Raw genomic sequence first — 18,235 nt, forward strand, 5'->3', positions numbered from 1 at the left:
ACAATTCAACTCAGGTTTGACAGTAGGCATAGAAGTTTATAGGGTGAAGGATGTTTAAGTTTTTTTTTTCTACTTGTAAAGAAGATTAAACTATGTCTTAAAATCAAAACAACCTTTCATCCTTAACTAATTAAAGGAATTTGGTTGTCATTGGAGTTTTCTGTTTCCCCAGAAAGCGACAATGTAAGCTGTCACAGTTTAGATTCCTTCTCACTAAATTGCCAACATGCCTGAGTCCGGATCTCCAAGCCTAATGCATAGCTGTATATTTTAATGAGTTTATGGCAAGTTAGAGTGCTCTGTGTTTAGTGGAGCTTTATTTTTTTTGGGGTCAAAGTAAAGTTGAATTTGTATACGAAGTTTAAAAATACATATTGGGTTTTCTTGTAGACGTAGTCTGGACATTCATTTTTTCCTTTGTCTATAGAAAATATTTGTGTGTGATTTTTTGATAGTATTCTCTGCATGAATTATAGGATTTTAATTGAAAAATGGAAACTTTCTCTTCAAAATAATGAATGTTGGTATACAGTTGAAAATTTTCAGCAAAAATAAGAAAATACTTGTTTTTAGCTGAAATTCCTGTCTTTCTAATGGCCAAAATGAAAGTGAGATAATTTCGTATTAAGGGTGATTCATTAAATAGTTGGATTTTTTTCTCTGCCCAAAGAAAAAAGAAGAAAGCAACAGCTTGCTAATAGTGCTTTTACTAAGACTGCTTACCTCTGATTTGTTCCAGTCTGTTTTCATACCTATTGATATGGATCAGTATGGGCTTTTTTTTGGTTTGTTTGTTTTTTCCTGAATGCACAAAGGGCAGTTAACAAATTGGGCTTGTTTTTTTCAATAGATGGGGAAAATACATACATTTGATTTCATTGCAGAGGTAACTGTATTAGTCTTTGCAGAGATCTCCTGATAATAAAGACATCTCCCTATTATTTACTTCTGAATTGAGTGAGGGAACTGATTTCAGTGATTCATAGAAGCAAATTGGCTTGGGAGGTAAAGTTGCCAAAAAGCTTGGTGGCTTCTTCCCACTCTTCCTAGTGCACTCGAGAGCTTGGCACCTTTCAGTCAGCACTCTTGTTCCAAGCTCCTGTTGCTTGGAAACATGAGTCATTGGAGGAAATCATCTCACCGTTAATGCAGGAGAAATCCTGTGCCTGGAGTCAGCCTAATTTTCCAAATCAAAGTAAGATGTCAGATAAAAATTAAAAGCAAGAGCAGAAGAAAAAGAAAAAGAAAAAAAAAAAAAAGGTGGTATAGAGGTCTGGGCAGTAGTTTTCTTTCAGTATATTCTCTTTATGGAAACAGTAGCAGAATTGTTTTTGGCTGTATAAAGATGGTAGAGTTATGTTGTCTGTGACCTGTCATCAACCTTAATCAGCGCCTCTGTTTTTAATCATGAACTGCTTTCCAAAGTGGCATTATTAGGAAACCATTAAATTTAATCTGATCTGGTCTGCCCCCAGCATTTCTAATAAAATTCCATGGGAGATATATGAGTTTTAAGATCTGGTAACAGAAAATGAGCTGGAAATTCTGGCAAAGATAGCTGTGGTTTAAGTCAAGGCTTTAATGTTGTCTTTAAAATGTAATGGCCAAATGTGGTGTGCTGAACTCCCATAACTTTATTCGTATATGAAACATTGATTAGCTAGAGACTTTTAAATGATTTGTCAGCTTTATTGCTACGGAACAAATGACTTCACTGGAGGAATGGATTTCAATATGCAGATCCATGAGTGACTATTGATATTAATCTGATTATCACTATAGAGTTCAGCTAAGTAGAAATACCATCATCTCATTTCTCAGCAACTTTTGAAGTTTCAAAATTTAGCTTTATGGGTAAGGCTATCAGCAAAAAAAAAGAATACTTTTTTTTCATTATGATTTTGATGAAAAACATAGAAATAGTAAACCATTGCTCTGGAAGTGATCTGAAATGAAGAAATGTAGTTAAATGTTTCCCACAGTCCATTATTGTATCAAAAACCTCAATCTTCTGAGCTCTTTTTTCCCTATTTCTTACTGCCAAGTCGTTCATGCAGAATAATTTGTGGAAACAGGTTTGACTTCCAGAAACCAATATATTTTACAGAAATTGGCAATAGTCCACCTATTTACTACACCCATATGACAAATAAAAAACTTGGTATATTGCTTCTACAAGTGATAATTACATGGTACATGAACAACCAGATTGTTTTCTAAGGGAATAAGTTTTGCTTTGTTCTTGCCCATAGTAGCTACAACTGTATTGGTAAATTGAACAGTTTCAGGGAAATTCCAATGGGCTAGAAAACAGTTTTCTGTTGTTAGTGTCTTGGCATGGCTGTAGTGCCAGCACCCTCTAAAACAATTCCCAGGCACACTTCTGAAGTTATGTTGGGCCAGTGACCATTCACAAAGGATATTTTGGGTAGAGTAACTTTGTTTTTTGTTAGAGTAACTTTATTAGTAAAGACATCACCTATATTATGTGCATATCCTTTGGGACTCAGAAACAAAAAATGGTCTGTGGCCCATTTTATTTTTTACTAAAGATGTAACCTCTCTGTTACTTGCTCGTAAAACAGGCCATGACTTTTAGTAAGGAAGAACTCTGCTGTGTCTTGCTGAGTCTTGTGGGGGGTCAATATCAGTAAGAAGCTCATTTAGTTTCCCTGCATTAAGAATTTGTTATAACTCATGGTAGTAGATTTAACACACAATGTTAATTTATGTGAGACAAACATTAATGCAGAAGATGAAAAATAGTTCATTCTTCCAAATCCAAAGATTGAGAGTGCACTGTCTATAACTACAGACAGCTTCATAGAAATAAGAAAAAAAATAGACCATGATTACACAATCTTGTGGCTGAAGTGAAGCAGCCACATATATTCACATGTAGCCACATATATGCCATATATGTATATATATATACTGTTTATCATTGCTGTCAAAGGGAATCAGTGTTGCAGTGTCTCCAAATTTACTTTTCTTTCTGTAGTTACATCTAGAATTCTGCCATAGGATTTATTTCTTCTTGTTGCTTTTAATACAGGTTTTCAAGAATTATTAGAGACTTTACCTAACTTTAGAAATATTGACGGACTTTGCATGTTAGTAGATTGCTCTGACTCATGTTCAGTGAGCAAATGGATCATGCTAAGTACCTTTTCCAATACTGAAGTGTGATCAAATTGTTAAGCTGCAGTCTCCTCTCAGACAAATATTAATACTTTTTGAATACTTAAAACCAAAATTTATACAAAGAAAACCTAATTTTATACAAGTTATGAACTGCCTCTTGTGATAGCAATGACAAATGATTTTGAAATAATAATGGGCTTGACGACATCGTACCAGTCTTCCATAAAAATATGATTTAATAGAACTTATTTTATTAGGCTGTTTCGAAAGTATGAATGCTCAGTGCTCAAAATGGGAAAATGTATCCATTTCTATACTGCTTTGGTCTGATATGAACACCTTCTGTATTGTAAATATCTAAAATGGCTAAAATATCTCAGAAATCTTTTTATGTTGCCTGAGAAAGGAAATTAATATTGTTCAGAATTTAAAATTAAATAAATAGTAGAATAGTAGTGGTTCAGCTATTGGTACTCCATATATGATGTTAATTTCTTTTATCTATCAGAGAATATTTCTCATCACATAAAATTAATAAATTAGAAATGTCAATGAAACTTTAAAATGCAAAAAGATGCAATTTAATGTAAAACTTTTCCTCTTGTAATAATTCGCAAGTCCTATGTAAGACTGATATTTATTTATTTATTTATTTATTATTATTTGGCCATCACACTTGAAAACTGGGGATATATTCCCCTTTTCTTCCCTTCAGACCTCTCAACTAAATGATTAACCATGGCTTCCTAATTTCACTCTTAGATCCTTTGATGTCTTTTTCAAGACTTCTTAACACAGCCTCCATATATTTGCTTTTTCTCAGTTTCTGTTAAATCTAGACTTTCTCTAACAGTCTTATTTCAATGACAACTGTCAAAAGCTCCAGATTAATTTCTGTGCTCTAAATTTTCCTTAGGAAACCTCAAGAGGTCCCTTCCAGCCCAACCTAATCTTTGATTCTGTGATACCCATTCTGTCCTAGGTATAGGATAAATTCTGTCCAGAGTTGCTGTGCTAGATCTTCAGTCTTCACAAAATCTTGTCGCTCCTTAGTACAGGCAACTGCAACTGAAAAGTCACCAGTGTGTTACAGTTGTCATTTCATTAATCAAAAGATCTCTCTCCAAACACTTCCACTCTAGGGACTGTATGTCCTTTGTGTTAATGTGACCAGACATGGTATTGTCCTCGTGGCTGAGATGGAACTTATTTTCTAAATCACATCATCTGGAGTACGAAGCCATAGCAGAATTTCTTCAAAACCTGGCTATTTCAGCTGCAGTTGAACTTGAAGTTGAGTCTGTATCTGACAGTCTGTATCCGACATTAACCCTTAAGCAGATCTCTGTTTTCCCTGGTTGTACAACCACTGTTTACCACGGGAACCCTGACAGTTCCTTGCTTGGAATTTGAGAGCTGCTCTCTTTAGACAAACATACTTCTACTTTTTATTTTTAGACTAATGTACTTTTACAAGCGTTTTCAGCTGTCTGGATTTGCCACTGTTCTTTGGCAGCATTTATGTGTGGGTTTCTAACACACTGACCTGACCCAGTCCAATTACATCTGCAGTGGTTTCTCAGGCACCCATGTGTACCCTCAGAGCACATTTTTTTCCCTTCTTCTTTTATCATGGTTTTCCAGGTCTTCTTTCTTTTTTCTTTTTTCTTTTTTTTTTTATTTTTTTATTTTTTTTTTAGTTTTTCCTTTGTATTGACTAGTATTTTGCTCTGCATGCTCTCCATGGAGACTGACTGCGGTATGGAGGTGCTTTTTGATTTATCAGTAGATGGGGTCGAGGACCATCCTTCTGTTGTGCACTGTGATTTTTTTTAATAGTTCAGGTCACCATCTATGTTCATGGCTTGGAATTTCACATGCATTTGAAACTTCATCCTGTGCCACCCACTTGTATCCAAGAGAGACATAAATCTGGGCTGGGAACGCTGAGCTCATTGAAGCAGGAGAATAGGACTCAAAGCCTTTGCTTCCTGGTGCCACAGAGTCAGCAATTTACAATTCAGGTACCACAGTCTGGGCGGCTTTAAAGAAAAGGGGATGACAACCATTACAGTGCTAGTGAGAAACAGCTTCTCCCCTGTTTGCTGCACAGAAGTCATCTCTCCCACAACTGAGAGAACTACTGGGATTCTGAATGGCAAAGGCTGATGCTGGCAAATCTCCTGCAATGGGCATTTTCTGGTTCCAGTGGTGTCTGTTTGATGATGCAAAATGGCTCTAAAATATTTTTCATATCTTCCAAAGTATGTTCCTGAATTTATGAGTGTATTTCACAGTGTAATTATAAGATCCCACAGGTACACAAGAGTTTACCACATGTACAAATCCAGAAAGTACTTTTTTTTTTTTCACTGTACAAAACCATTCAAAATTAGCACTACAATGGATAAACTTAATTATGTTGTGAAGGATTTCAGGATCTGTATGTTGCATAAATAGCTTAATCTTCATTGATTCCTTGTCTGTCACAACAAGATGCTGGTTTTTGTCATCCACAGCTTTAAAGGTTTTCTAACATGTCCACTAGTGGTCTCTATAAGTCCTAGGCAAATATGTTAGATACCAGTAAATGTTGTGTCTAATAAACTGTACAGAATAATATTTGTATGTACATATGGGATAAAGCTTATAAACTGGAATGTCATGGTGTTTTCTCATTCATCACAAATAGATGCAGATAGTAATCAGTAAAACAAGTAAGCCTCCATGCCTTATTGTGTAAAGCAGTTCTTAGTGCAAATTTATGTAGTAATGCTTTTGAGTTGTCTCAAAATATTGTGTCTTACTCTGGATGAATTAAAAAACTTCCTATTTTTCATGTGCTTTAAAGAAGCTCTTTTAAGAAGTAAGTTTGAAAATCAGGTAGAGCAGTTTTCTGTGCATAGTCATGTTGAGGATGGGTAAAACCCAGCCCTTTGTTAGACTAGCCTCTGCAACTGCAGTCAAACTTTTGGGTATCATCTGAGAGCTGTGTAATTATTTTTAAGTATAAAAATCTTTTGGATCTTACATGATTTTTTCTTACTGTGGCTCTGTGCTTAAATAAAGCAGTCTATGTAAAATCTCTGTGGAATTCATGATATCTAAATGCTGTTTCTATTCCTGAAAGTGTAGCTTTGAATGTTAACCATACTGAGTTAACCATTCATGCATTTTTATTTCTCTTTAGTCTAGAATTTCAAGACTGTGATGAACAGTCACATAGCACCATACTGTACCTGACCCTGAAAATGAGCAGACAGGTCCCTGACAAACCATATGTCTCCAACCTAATAAGAGAAAATATTAGTTTATAATCAGGGGAGGGATTTTAAAGAAGAATGAAATAGGAATCTGTCAGGTATCTTGATTATTTGTCTTTATTACATAGAGCTTGAAAGAAGGATTAGAATTAGAACTAAATATCATGTAGTGCCTTTGTGTAGAAACACTATTGGGTATAATTCACTTTAGACATTAACATTTAGACATGTTTTATTGCATTCATCTCTCATAAAGCTTTTTAGGGACAATACTGAAGTCAGATTTTCCTCATTGTCTTCAGCTGTGCTTGGTGTAGGTGAAGCAGCAGTGAAAATTTGAAACTAGAGGAGCCAGAGGGCTGCTTGTGTTGGAAGAGGAGATGCATCACTTGCATGTTAGCACTGAACCTAGCTAATGTGTTGTGGCTTCCCATGTACCCTTCAGCAAACAGGGATACATCAGTGCTGCACACTAAATTTCTTCAGTTGGCTTTTGTGTAGATAAACCTGTTTTTTTCAGTAATGCCTGCTCCATGATCATGTTCATAAGCGCTGCCTGAATAGTTATATAATTCTCATTATGCTTCTAATAACACCATACATAATGTATAGTTATATATATAGTATTAAAGTGGTACAAAAAAGTATACAGAGATATGATTATATATGTATAGTGGCTTTGTAAAGTCATAAAAATATATCCAAACTATCAAATTTGTATGTTATTTCTTTCAAATTTGTATGTTGCTTCTCCTCCTGACAAAAGCAGCATGTGATTTCAAAGTAGTTTTTCTTTTGCTTGACTGATTCCTACAGGATGCTTCTCAACAGGCTCATTTCCCAAGCAGTATCCAGTGCTGAGGAGGGGCTGTTCACTGTTTTAGGAATTACTGCCACAAACAGGAAGCGTTTCATGCTTTCTATTCACAGTTACTTGAGGAGGGAGAGGACATGGGGCCCAGGGCAAGAGCTACTTTGTGACAGAAAAAGAAAGCTGGCATGGCTTTTGGTTATACCAGGTCATTGTATTCACTGTGGAAAGCAGGCGGCAGTTAAATATGTGGGAAGTAAATGCTGGGATATTCAGCTGGAATACACTGACTCTTCAGTGACAGTCCGAGTAAATTATTTTGTTTCACTAGCAATAAAATCCTAATAATGAAAGGCAAAATCAAATAGATGCGTCTCTCTCTTAAAAAAAAAAAAAAAAAAAAGAAAAAAAAAAAAGAAAAGAAAAGAAAAGAAAACGAAAAAAGAAAAAAAAGTTTGCTTATATGGTAAAATATTGTTTAAGGTGAGAAGGAAAAGCCATTATCTTTTAGGATATGTTAGTGCAATGCTATTGTACTTCCAAGATTAACAACATATATGTTGAACTGCTTTAGCTGTGAGTTTTCAGCTGTGGTGGGCTATGCAAAGGTATATACACAGAACTGCACTATTCCCCAAATCCTTTACAATTTATTCTGTTCAAATCATGCAAAACAGAGGGGTTGTTTTACAGGTGAGATTGCTGACTGTTGAAAATGCATCTCCTCAATTGCTATATAAACGAAGGGATTACTAGAATCAGGCTTCTAAGTGTCAAAGTTTGCTGCCTTTCTGCTGAATTACAGAAAGCTGTTACTTTTAGATAACTTCCTGTAATTTACCACCAGGATCAGCACAGTGACTGCGGCAGTCAATGTTCTTTTCCTTTGCCTTTCTTTGTGGGCAGTGAAGCTTCTCTCTTTCATGAGAAATGTTGTAGCCTGACATCAACGTGCAGTGATTGAGTTTTGAGTACTAAAATTGAAATCTTTTTTTGTTTGTTTGTTTGTTTGTGTGTTTTTGTTGTGTTTTTCCTTGTCTTTTTGTTTGAGAAGATGGGAAATTCTTATGCTGGTCAGCTCAAGACAACAAGGTTTGAAGAAGTGTTGCATAATTCTATCGAGGCCTCTCTGCGCTCAAATAACTTAGTTCCCAGACCAATCTTCTCTCAGTTGTATTTGGAAGCAGAACAGCAACTGTCATCACTGGAAGGTAGGAATTTATGTTTTTGCTCAAAGACAATTCTGCTGTTTGCTCTCCCAACGGTCAGCACAAACATTTTAAATTAGAATACAGAAAAACAAAAGCATTGAAAGTTTTTGTTTGGATATTTTATGATCTAAAAATGTATATAAATGTGTGTATTAGAATTTGATTAAGATATTAAATGCATTGTCTTTTATTTTGACAAAATTAAGTCATCTGCTTCCTGAGATTTACTGTGAATTTTTCCTTTAAGTGTTTGGAGAAATCTTCGGAAATTTGGAACATAGATCTGTTATCCTATAATTTATCATACACTACTGAAAATTATACAGTAAATAATGGTAAATATGTGACAGATTTATAAATGAGATATAGTAAGAGTATTAAGTATATTAATTTTCATTAATAAATACAGCAGAAGTAAATATAACAGAATTATTTTAGTTGGTTATAAAGAAGGTTAATGATTACTTTGGGCATGATTTTTTTTAGTCATTCTGTTGCTGTAAAGGTACAAACCTTTAGGATATGTCAGCTCCAGTTATTATATATGGGACTTTTTGTGTGTTTTTATAGATGTCTTTTTTCTGATTTTGCTTTGTTCAGTCTTTTTTTCTTTGACGTAGTATGATTTAGACAAACTGTGTAGCTCTGGCAAGCAAACTCATTGGTACTTTGGTGTCCTCTAATATGTGTAGTCTAGAGGTGTGCAGTGAGTTTACTGGTGTGTGCAAAACTCTGGCATGCTTGTGCAAGGTTATGTTTAATAATTTTATTATTTATCCTTTTCTGTCATCAGGGTGGTGTTTCATTTCTTTTGACCAGGTCTACTTATGCTGTCATAACTCACAAAAGATAGCTTAGAAACATATGTAATGCAGAACCCATAATGATTAACAATCCACACTAACAGAAAACAAACAAAAATAAATGGTAATTGAAAAAAAAATACTTCGCACGTATTAAACCCTTTACTGTTACCTCATTGTAACTGCTGAGAAAATATTCCTTAAAGAAATAACTCTGCTCACCACTCACACATGATTAAACATTTTTTTGTTTTTGTTTTTCCCCCTAGCGTAGGACATACACCTGATATACATTCATTGTTTAAATATTTATAATGCTTTTTCATTACACAAAGTGATCCTTCTATCAAATCCTTCTAAGAAAATTTCATAAACCTTTCCATGGCAACCAACTGTGATGTCACAAAATGGATTTTGACATCAGTTGCGAACGCTGCTACAGGAGCAGACACATTGTTCAGGAACAAAAGTGCAATTTCACACTTCTGTAACTCCTTTCTTTCAGACAACTTTTTAGATCACGAGGGGCTGATTCTGTTTTCTTTGCAGTTAATGGCAACAGAATTGAACAGTAATTAATTAAAAGTCCCACAACAGCTTGATGGAGAACACTTATTTCATAGAAGTTTCAGACAAAGGGAACTGTGAATGGGACTCTGAAGGGACCTGAAATAGAGTTTATCCAAGGTTGTTCCTCAGGTGGAAGAGGTCTGCAATGTGGCATCCTGTACTCTAGCCTCACAATAAATAGAAATTTCCAGTTCTTCCAATTTATGAATCCTTGTACTCAGAGGAACAGGAAGCATCTAAAGCAGAGATCTATCCTTATGCATAAGCTCTTGTTCTCCCCTCTTGTTACTTTTCTTTACTTCAGCCTTCTGACATAGAATCATAGAATGGTTTGGGTTGGAAAGGACCAAAGATCATCAAGTTCCAACCCCCTGCCGTGGGCAGGGACACTTCCCACCAAACCAGGTTGCCCAAAGCCCCATCCAACCTGGCTTGAACACTTCCAGGGGTGGGGCATCCACATCTTCTCTGGGCAACCTGTGCCAGTGTAGTGGGTATACGTGGCAAGGTTTTGGTAGCAGGGAGCCATAGGGGTGGTTTCTGTGAGAAAGATCTAGAAGCTGCCCCATGTTTGGGAAGGGCCCCATTGTTTTCCAGAGCTGAGCCAATAAGCGATGTTGTTTTGCGCCTCTGTGAGAGCATATTTAAGACAGGGAAAAAACGCTGCGCCAGACAGCAGCCGGGAGAGTCAAGGGAGTGAGAGAACAGCCTTGCAGGTGCCAAGGTCAGTGTAGAGGGAGGGGGAGAGGTGCTCCAGGTGCCGGAGCAGAAGTCCCCTGCGGCCTGTAATGAGGACCATGATGAAGCAGGATGTCCCCCTGCAGCCCATGGAGTACCACGGTGGAGCAGGATTCCACGCTGCAGCCCGTGGAGGAGACCACGGTGGAGCAGGTGGCCCTGCACCGACGGAGGCTGCCGCCTGTGGAAGATCCCTGCCGGAGCAGATTCCGGGCCGGACCTGTAGCCTGTGGAGAGGAGCCCACGCAGGAGCAGGTGACCCGGCAGGAGCTGCTGCCCGTAGGGGATCCTGGTTGGAGCAGTTTTCTCCTGAGGGATGGACCCCGTGGTACAGACCCATATCTGGAGCAGTTCTGAAAGAGCTGCTGCCTGTGGGAAGCCCACGCCGGATCAGTTCATCAAGGACTGCATCCCGTGGGTGGGACCCCACAGCACAGGGGACGAGAGTGACCGAGAAGGAGTGGCAGAGAAGAAGTGCTGTAGACTGACCATAACCCCCATTCCCCGTTCCCCTACACTGCTCGGGGGGAGGAGGTGGAAGAGGGTGGATGGGGGGGAAGGTGCTTTTGGTTTTCTTTTTCCTTTGTTTTCTCACTTCTCTCGCTTGTTAGTAATAGGCAATAAATCTTACTATCTCCTTATGCCGAGTCTGTTTTGCCCGTTACAATAATTATTGCGTGATTTTCTCATCCTTATCTCAACCCTTGAGCCCCTTTTCACATATTTTCTCCCCATTCCTCTTTGAGGAGGGGGAGTGAGAGAGCGGCTGTGGTGGAGCTCGGCTGCCCACTTGAGTGGAACCACAAGAGCCAGTGCCTCACCACCCTCAGAGTAAATTTCTTCCTTGTATCTAGCATAAACCTACCCTCTTTTAGTTTAAAGCCATTACCCCTTGTCCGATCACTATGCTCCCCTGACATAGAGACCCTCCCCAGCTTTCCTGCAGGTACCCTTTAGGTACTGGAAGGCTGCTGTAAGGTCTCCCCAGAACCTTTTCTTCTCTAGGCTGAACAACCCCAGCTGCCTCAGTCTCTCTTCATAGGAGAGGTACTCCAGCACCCTGATTGTGGCTCTCCTCTGGACTCATTCTAATATGCCCATGTCCTTCTTGTGCTGGGAGCCCAAGAGCTGAATGCAGGGCTCCAGGTGGGGTCTCATGAGAGAGGGGGGGAATCACCTCCTTGCCCTGCTGGCCATGCTTCTTTTGATGCAGCCCAGGGTACAGCTGGCTTTTGGGGCTGCAAGTGCACACTGCTAGCTCATGTTGAGCTTCTTATCAACCAACACCCTCAGGTTCTTCTCTTCAGGGCTGCCCTCAATCTATTCTCCACCCAGCCTGTACTTGTGCTTGAGATTGCCGCAACCCATATGCAGGACCTTGCACTTGGCCATGTTGAACTTCATGAAGTTCGCACAGGCCCTCTCATGCCTGTCCAGGTCCCTCTGGATGTCATCGCTCCAGCATGTTGACCACACCACATAGCTTGGTGTCACTGGCAAACTTACTAAGAGTGCACTCCATCCCAGTCTCCATGTTACCAAGAGAGATGTTAAACAGTGCCTGTCCCAATACTGACCCCTGAGAAAAGCCACTTGTTACTGATCTCTACCTGGGCAGAAGAAATTTTCCATATGATTTTATTTTTTTTTTTAAATTAAGGTACATCAACTGTATAAGCATAAAGATCTAATCAATTTTCATGAGAACTGAGAAGAATTCTTTAAAGAAACTAAGAAGAATAAAGAAAACAATTGTGTTTATGGTATCTATTAATAAATCTAAATTCAATAAAATATGGACATAATCTTCACCAAAAAAATGTTGGTTAATGGAGTTATAACAAGTTAGATCAGCTGACTGCTTCATTCTGTAACATACAACAGAAGAACAATGGTTGTGACTCTACTTCTGCTATCATATTATCTCTGGTTTTGAGTGCTTGATTGTGTTCTTTAAGAATTGTTTAAAAAAAGAAGACATGGAGCAGAAATAAAAATAGAGAGGTCCTTGGAGGGATATTGTTTTAACAGGGAAGCAGAAGCTGTAGATCTTTTTTTAAAACAAGCAGCAGAAATCTTAATGATGCTCAATACAGGTGACAGCACTTCATTCTTGTATATTAATAGTACATACATACTCTTGTATTCTTTTCATTGTTGTCTTTTGAAAGTGCTGCAGCTCTCCTCTTCCTCGGTTTCCACTTCTATTTTTTATTTTTTTTTAAGTGAAATTACCTGTTATGGCTGAGGAAACCTAACAGCTTACCAGTGGCCAAAGGGGGAAATCCCACATCCTGCTTCCTCCATTTTTCCTAGCAATTTTCTGCCTTTCCAACAGCTTTGGCATTTCTTGGATCTTGCACTGATACATAAATACGTAATACATTAACCTGGTAAAAAAATAAAAATAAAATGAAAAGTTCATTTTTGTTTGACTGGTTAGCTTTCTGGGCTAGCAAGCTGGGATGGCTCCTCATGGGCTCCAGTGTCAGTGCTGATACAAAGAGGAAAGAATCTTCATGGCCAGGAGTGCAGGAAAAGAGAGGAGAGCCAGATTCACCCCTTTTTCATAGCATCTAGATGTTAGTCAAGGTTAAGTCATAACACATTACTTATCCCTGTTTTAAATAGCAAAGATGGAGAGCTTCGCTTTTCTCTTTGTCCACTTTCAGCATTTTTATCTTTGGACTCCGCCCTTAAACAGTAGTGTTTAACATTCTGTCCTTATCTGTGCACACCAGCACTCAAGCTTGATGTTTAGATATTTAAAAGTAAACATACCTTTCAAATCCTCTTCTAGATTGGGATTTAAGTCTTAGTAACCTTTAAAGACAAACTTTCAAACCCGGATTTACTTTCTAAAAGCATCCTTTCTAATTCTGATTTATTCTGTAGTATTTGTTTAGCCAGTTCTACAATCCTTTCTCTATAGAAGAAAACAAAAACAACAACAACAAAAAAACATTCTGAGGAGTGTCATAGGAAAAAAAATCCTTGAATATTCTGTGGGATTCTGAGTGCCTGATCCAAAAAGTCAGTTGAAGCACAGAGAATGTGTCCAGTTGGCATTGAGCTCTGGAGGATGACAGCGAGCTTTGGTGTTGGTCTGTTTAAAGACTAAAAACTGCATCAGCAGAAGATTTTAGGACCCTAATTGCTATTCTACCTGCTAAAGTCCAGCTAGCATATCCAGCTTCTGTCTGATCCTCAAATAAAATATCAGCAGCCCTTCACCGCCAAATTTTGCCAGTGAAATCTCTTTGTATTGCAGGCAGGTCTCTATATAAGCCACGAAGCTGTACGACAAGAAGTAAGCCCCAATGGATTCAGTACTCCTAGTACTTTTTCCCTACCTTTGTCTTACGTAAGGCTGGATCCAGTCTGACATTTTCCGAAGTCCTGTCCACAGAAATGTTCTCCCCATTGACGATTTAGTTGTACTCCTCTGCTTGCCACCTTTTCCCCATTTGCTATGAGTGTGTCCTAGTCACAAGAGAGGATGGAGTCATTGTTCAGTGTGTTTTGCTGGAGGTGTTGCATTATGCATGGAAAATGATTGTCCCACAGAAAGAGAGAGGGGGAGAAGCAGTCTCAAGCTGGAAGGCGGAAAAATACATTAAGATTATGCAGGTAAATTCTCTTAACAAGAAAGCTATCAGGTAAAATTGCTGACTTATGTAACCAGGACACCAGAAAAGTGGTTCACAGCAGAGAATCTGGATAGAAAACACCTAAATGCCCCTTAAAAAGAATCCCAAATGATTCATTCTTTTCTTTAGCATTCAGTATGGAACACCTAGAATAGTGCAGTCCATGCACAGACCTCTGTGTATAGTCTTCCTAGACATCTGCCTTTCCTTGACGTTGTACAAGGGGCGACAGTGCTTTACTCAGAGCTCTGGATTCTGGCAGGAGACAGACTGCCTGAGAATTAGGTATTATCTTGATATCATCTGTGGTGAACCTACTTTTAGGCAGGAACTGTTTCTTCATCAAGGACACGGTCATCAAGGACATGGTCAGTACCTCGTTAATAAAATCTGTACTTGGACTGTTGCCAGGATGTTCAAAAGTGCTAAGAAGTAATGAATTTGGGTTTATATTGGCTGTTAATGTTATAAACAAAGGATACAGTTACAGTGTTTTGATCAACAAGAGTTCAAGCACCAGGAATTAGAACTCCAAGAATCATGAGGTTAGCTTAAAAATGAAGAAGTTAATATAAATAAATAAATAAATAAAAGCCACCTTCATGTTGTCCCTTGTTTATTTATTTATTTATTTATTTTTGTCCCTAGTTTTATTTTTACTTAGCTGCACTGGTGTTGTGTTATTTATTTATTTATTTTTTACAAGGGCTAAAAGCCTTTTTTCTTTTTTTTCTTTTTTTCTTTCTATCTTTTTTTAAAATTATTTTTTATTAAAGTTTTTCTATTGTAAGCATAAGAATAAGACTGCAAGTTGGAGCTTTAAGAAAACAACAAATATCTTAAGAGTTGGCAACGGTGAAGTCATTGTCAAAAGGAGAGAATCCAATTTTCTCTAACACTTTTCTGTAACTGGGTCACCTTGTTCATTCACTGGTTCATTGCCAGCATTTTCTGTTTTCTAAGTCATATATGCTATTATAATTTGTAGCAGGCAGCAGAGCAGATAATGAGGAAGAGGAAGAAGAGGAGGAGGAAGAAGGCTCAGAATCAAGTAGTCCTGTTTCTTACCAGATGAAGCCTCCTCCAGAAGGATGTTGCACTACTGATGGTAAGAAATACACTAAACACACACTATCTGGGCATTTTTGCCGTATTGAAAAGGATAGGACTGGGACTCTTTCCCCTGTAACTCATTATAATGAGATAATTTATATGGTGTAGAAATCAAAAAAATGTTAGTATTCATTATCTGCTAGACAAATCTATATTATTCTTTGTAAGAATAAATCTGACACACTTTTGTAAGTGTGTCAGATAAGCATTTGTGTTAAAATACTTGGCACAAGGATAGAATTTCTGCTCTGTTAGGCAAGGTTCGGTTTGCTGGCATGACATTTGCTAAAATGAGTGTGGCAATTTTTAAGCTTTATCATCACTTTTTACTACTTAAAATGTACCTTGTTCAATGTTGCTGTAATTTTTTTTTTTTTTCTGAAAGCTATTGAATTTCTCTAGATATAAAGAACTATTATCTGCATTTTTGAATGGATGACCAAAGTTATGATGTCATTAGTAAGTAGTCCCATAAATATGATGTGCAACATCATAATGAAAATGTTGATTTTCAGATTTGTCTTTTTTTTTTTTTTTTTTTTTTTTTAATTGTACTCATAGGATTTGTTTATGGCTGACCAAAAAGGCAGAGAAGAAAACTGTCTTTTAGTTTGCCCTTCACCTCAGAGGATAGAACTCTGCTTTTCATTAAAAAATTAAAATGATGTCAGAAGCTCTTTAACAAAGAAAATTGTGTGTATTAAATAAAAAATAATAATCTTATCAATTTAAAATACACTGAATTGTTTTTTATTTTTTTTCTAGGTTTCTGCCAGGCCGGTAAAGATTTGAGACTGGTTTCAATTTCCAATGAACATATCGAGGTACCATCAGGGTTTTTACTTGTTGGTGCAAAGTCACCAAATTTACCTGATCACCTTTTAGTGTGTGCTGTGGATAAAAGATTCCTGCCAGATGACAATGGGCGCAATGCCCTGTTGGGTAAGTGTCTGTGGTTGGAGTAAGTGGATGTTTCTGTGGTCTACAATTAATTGGTAGTCTTTTTTTGTAGAGTGAGTTCAGCAGGTCTTATTTCTGTTCCATTTGTATAGTAATTCTCAGTGGTGATGCTCAACAAGATAACAACTCAGAGCTGGCTATGCTTGCTCTATTTAGAAAGATACAGAGGAAGCCAGTTCATTAGAAATGCTTCATCACCTTCTATCTGTTAGTCCAAGAATTAAGTCATAGTCTAGGCAGTTTATGTCCTAGTTGCTGAAACTACACATCTGGTCACTGGACTAGTTGATTTTAGCTTTCCAAATACTAACATACTTGGGCAGGCTGTAGGTCTGTCAAAGTAAACCTTTTTGGCTACTGTATACATGTAAACAGTTTGACAATAGTTTGTACTATAAAAAATTAAGATGATTTCCATTCATCATTTTAGGGTAGGGGTCATATTCTCCATTGCATATAAATAATAGAATTTCTTCTGGGTCCTAACCCATGACTTTTAGTTATTATCACAATAAACATAAAAATGAATGGTTACAAGTTGAAAAATTTCCTTTATGTATAATCAAGTAATACTGCGGTTTTGAATTCGATGTTACAATACACAGTATTTTGAGAAAAGAAAAAAAAAAAGTAGGATACTTACTAGTTTCTTGCCTTTCATCCATTTGTCTAACTTCTAACATAAACTAGGTCCTTCTACCTATTTTTGCTATAGCCCTTCTGATTGCTATTAACCTCATGCAAATCAACACAATTGGGGTGATCCACAGTCATGTGAATAAGTGAACTAAATACTGATGTAATTAAAATGGAATAGTTTTTACGTTGGGACAAATAGTATATAACCTGAGGGAGAACTCTTTTCTTCATCAGGCATTCTTGTTTTTTTAAGTATTATTTTTCTTAGTTAACCAAAAATGCCTCATCATTTATCTGTGTACCAGTCTGAGCTTTAAATAGCAAAAAGGAACCATTTGTCCTTGTTTCCTTTAACCATTTTCTCTCACAAACACTGAGGGATATGATGTGAACTCAATTGTTTTCTCAGTTTGAGCCACTCTTCAAGGCATTTGGGATGACAGCACAGTGTGAAGGTGGATAATGTAATTCTATGTACAGTGATTTCTTTCCTCATGTGATCTTGCAGAGTTGTGTTGGTCACAGTACATTTGAACAGTGATTGTAAAAGAATTAAGAGGATTATAAATCACCCATGTGTTGTCATTTTAAAGATAAAGACAGGAATGTTGTACCACTCAAGTCATTCAGTGCTAGCACTATTAACAGCTTAAGCTCCTTAGGCTGTTAGCAGGGAGGAAGTAGTGTATCTGTTAATTGCATGCTAAACAAGAACAGAAAAAGGCAACAGGAACATAACTGAGAGGTTTTTATATTACTTGCATCCTCAGCTTGCTTATTTAGTTTTAGTTTTCTGAAACCATTTATATGATTATTTTTGGCTGATTTACATTTAGACACCAGTGAATCATGATCTTTTGCAAAGCATTTTAGTAATAACTTTTCTGTATACTATAACAAGCTTAAATCTGTAAGAACCTGTAAGCTTTAAGATCCAAAGACCTGTAAGTTGGAAAAAAAAATGTTTTCAGTCTCTATAATACGATGAAAAAACATGATGTATCTCATTGACATGAGTATAGCATACTGTTGCTACAATCGATTGTACTACCACGTTGCTCCAGTAGATCTGGTAGAAATTATTGTTTGATTCTGATTTTCATACTCTGATGCAAGTCAAATCAGGGGAAGTAAAATTAGAAGCAGACATCAAGAGTCTCAGTTACAGACATGTAGTAAGCTAAAAGACAACTGTTTTAAACTCTCTGCCTATTAGGATAACACCTCTTTATTGTGCTAGTTTTAAGATGAAAACTTTTCATAGACTCCTACTATGAAGAGTGGAACCTCTTTTTATTATCTTTTATTATCTTTGTTTGAAAAGATAGGATAG

At 37.2% G+C, this 18,235-nt stretch overlaps 1 protein-coding gene across 2 annotated transcripts in view; it reads left to right on the forward strand.

Moving 5' to 3' along the window:
- GREB1 (growth regulating estrogen receptor binding 1) overlaps positions 1 to 18,235 on the forward strand; it is a 95,270-nt gene that overhangs the window by 28,666 nt on the left and 48,369 nt on the right. For both annotated transcript variants that reach the window (XM_032185716.1, XM_032185717.1), the window contains exons 2-4: positions 8,273 to 8,429; positions 15,179 to 15,298; positions 16,069 to 16,245. In XM_032185716.1, coding sequence (XP_032041607.1) covers positions 8,273 to 8,429; positions 15,179 to 15,298; positions 16,069 to 16,245 — 454 coding nt within the window. The remainder of the gene's footprint in view (positions 1 to 8,272; positions 8,430 to 15,178; positions 15,299 to 16,068; positions 16,246 to 18,235) is intronic.

Source organism: Aythya fuligula, chromosome 3, assembly GCF_009819795.1.
Source record: "Aythya fuligula isolate bAytFul2 chromosome 3, bAytFul2.pri, whole genome shotgun sequence".
NCBI lineage: Eukaryota > Metazoa > Chordata > Aves > Anseriformes > Anatidae > Aythya > Aythya fuligula.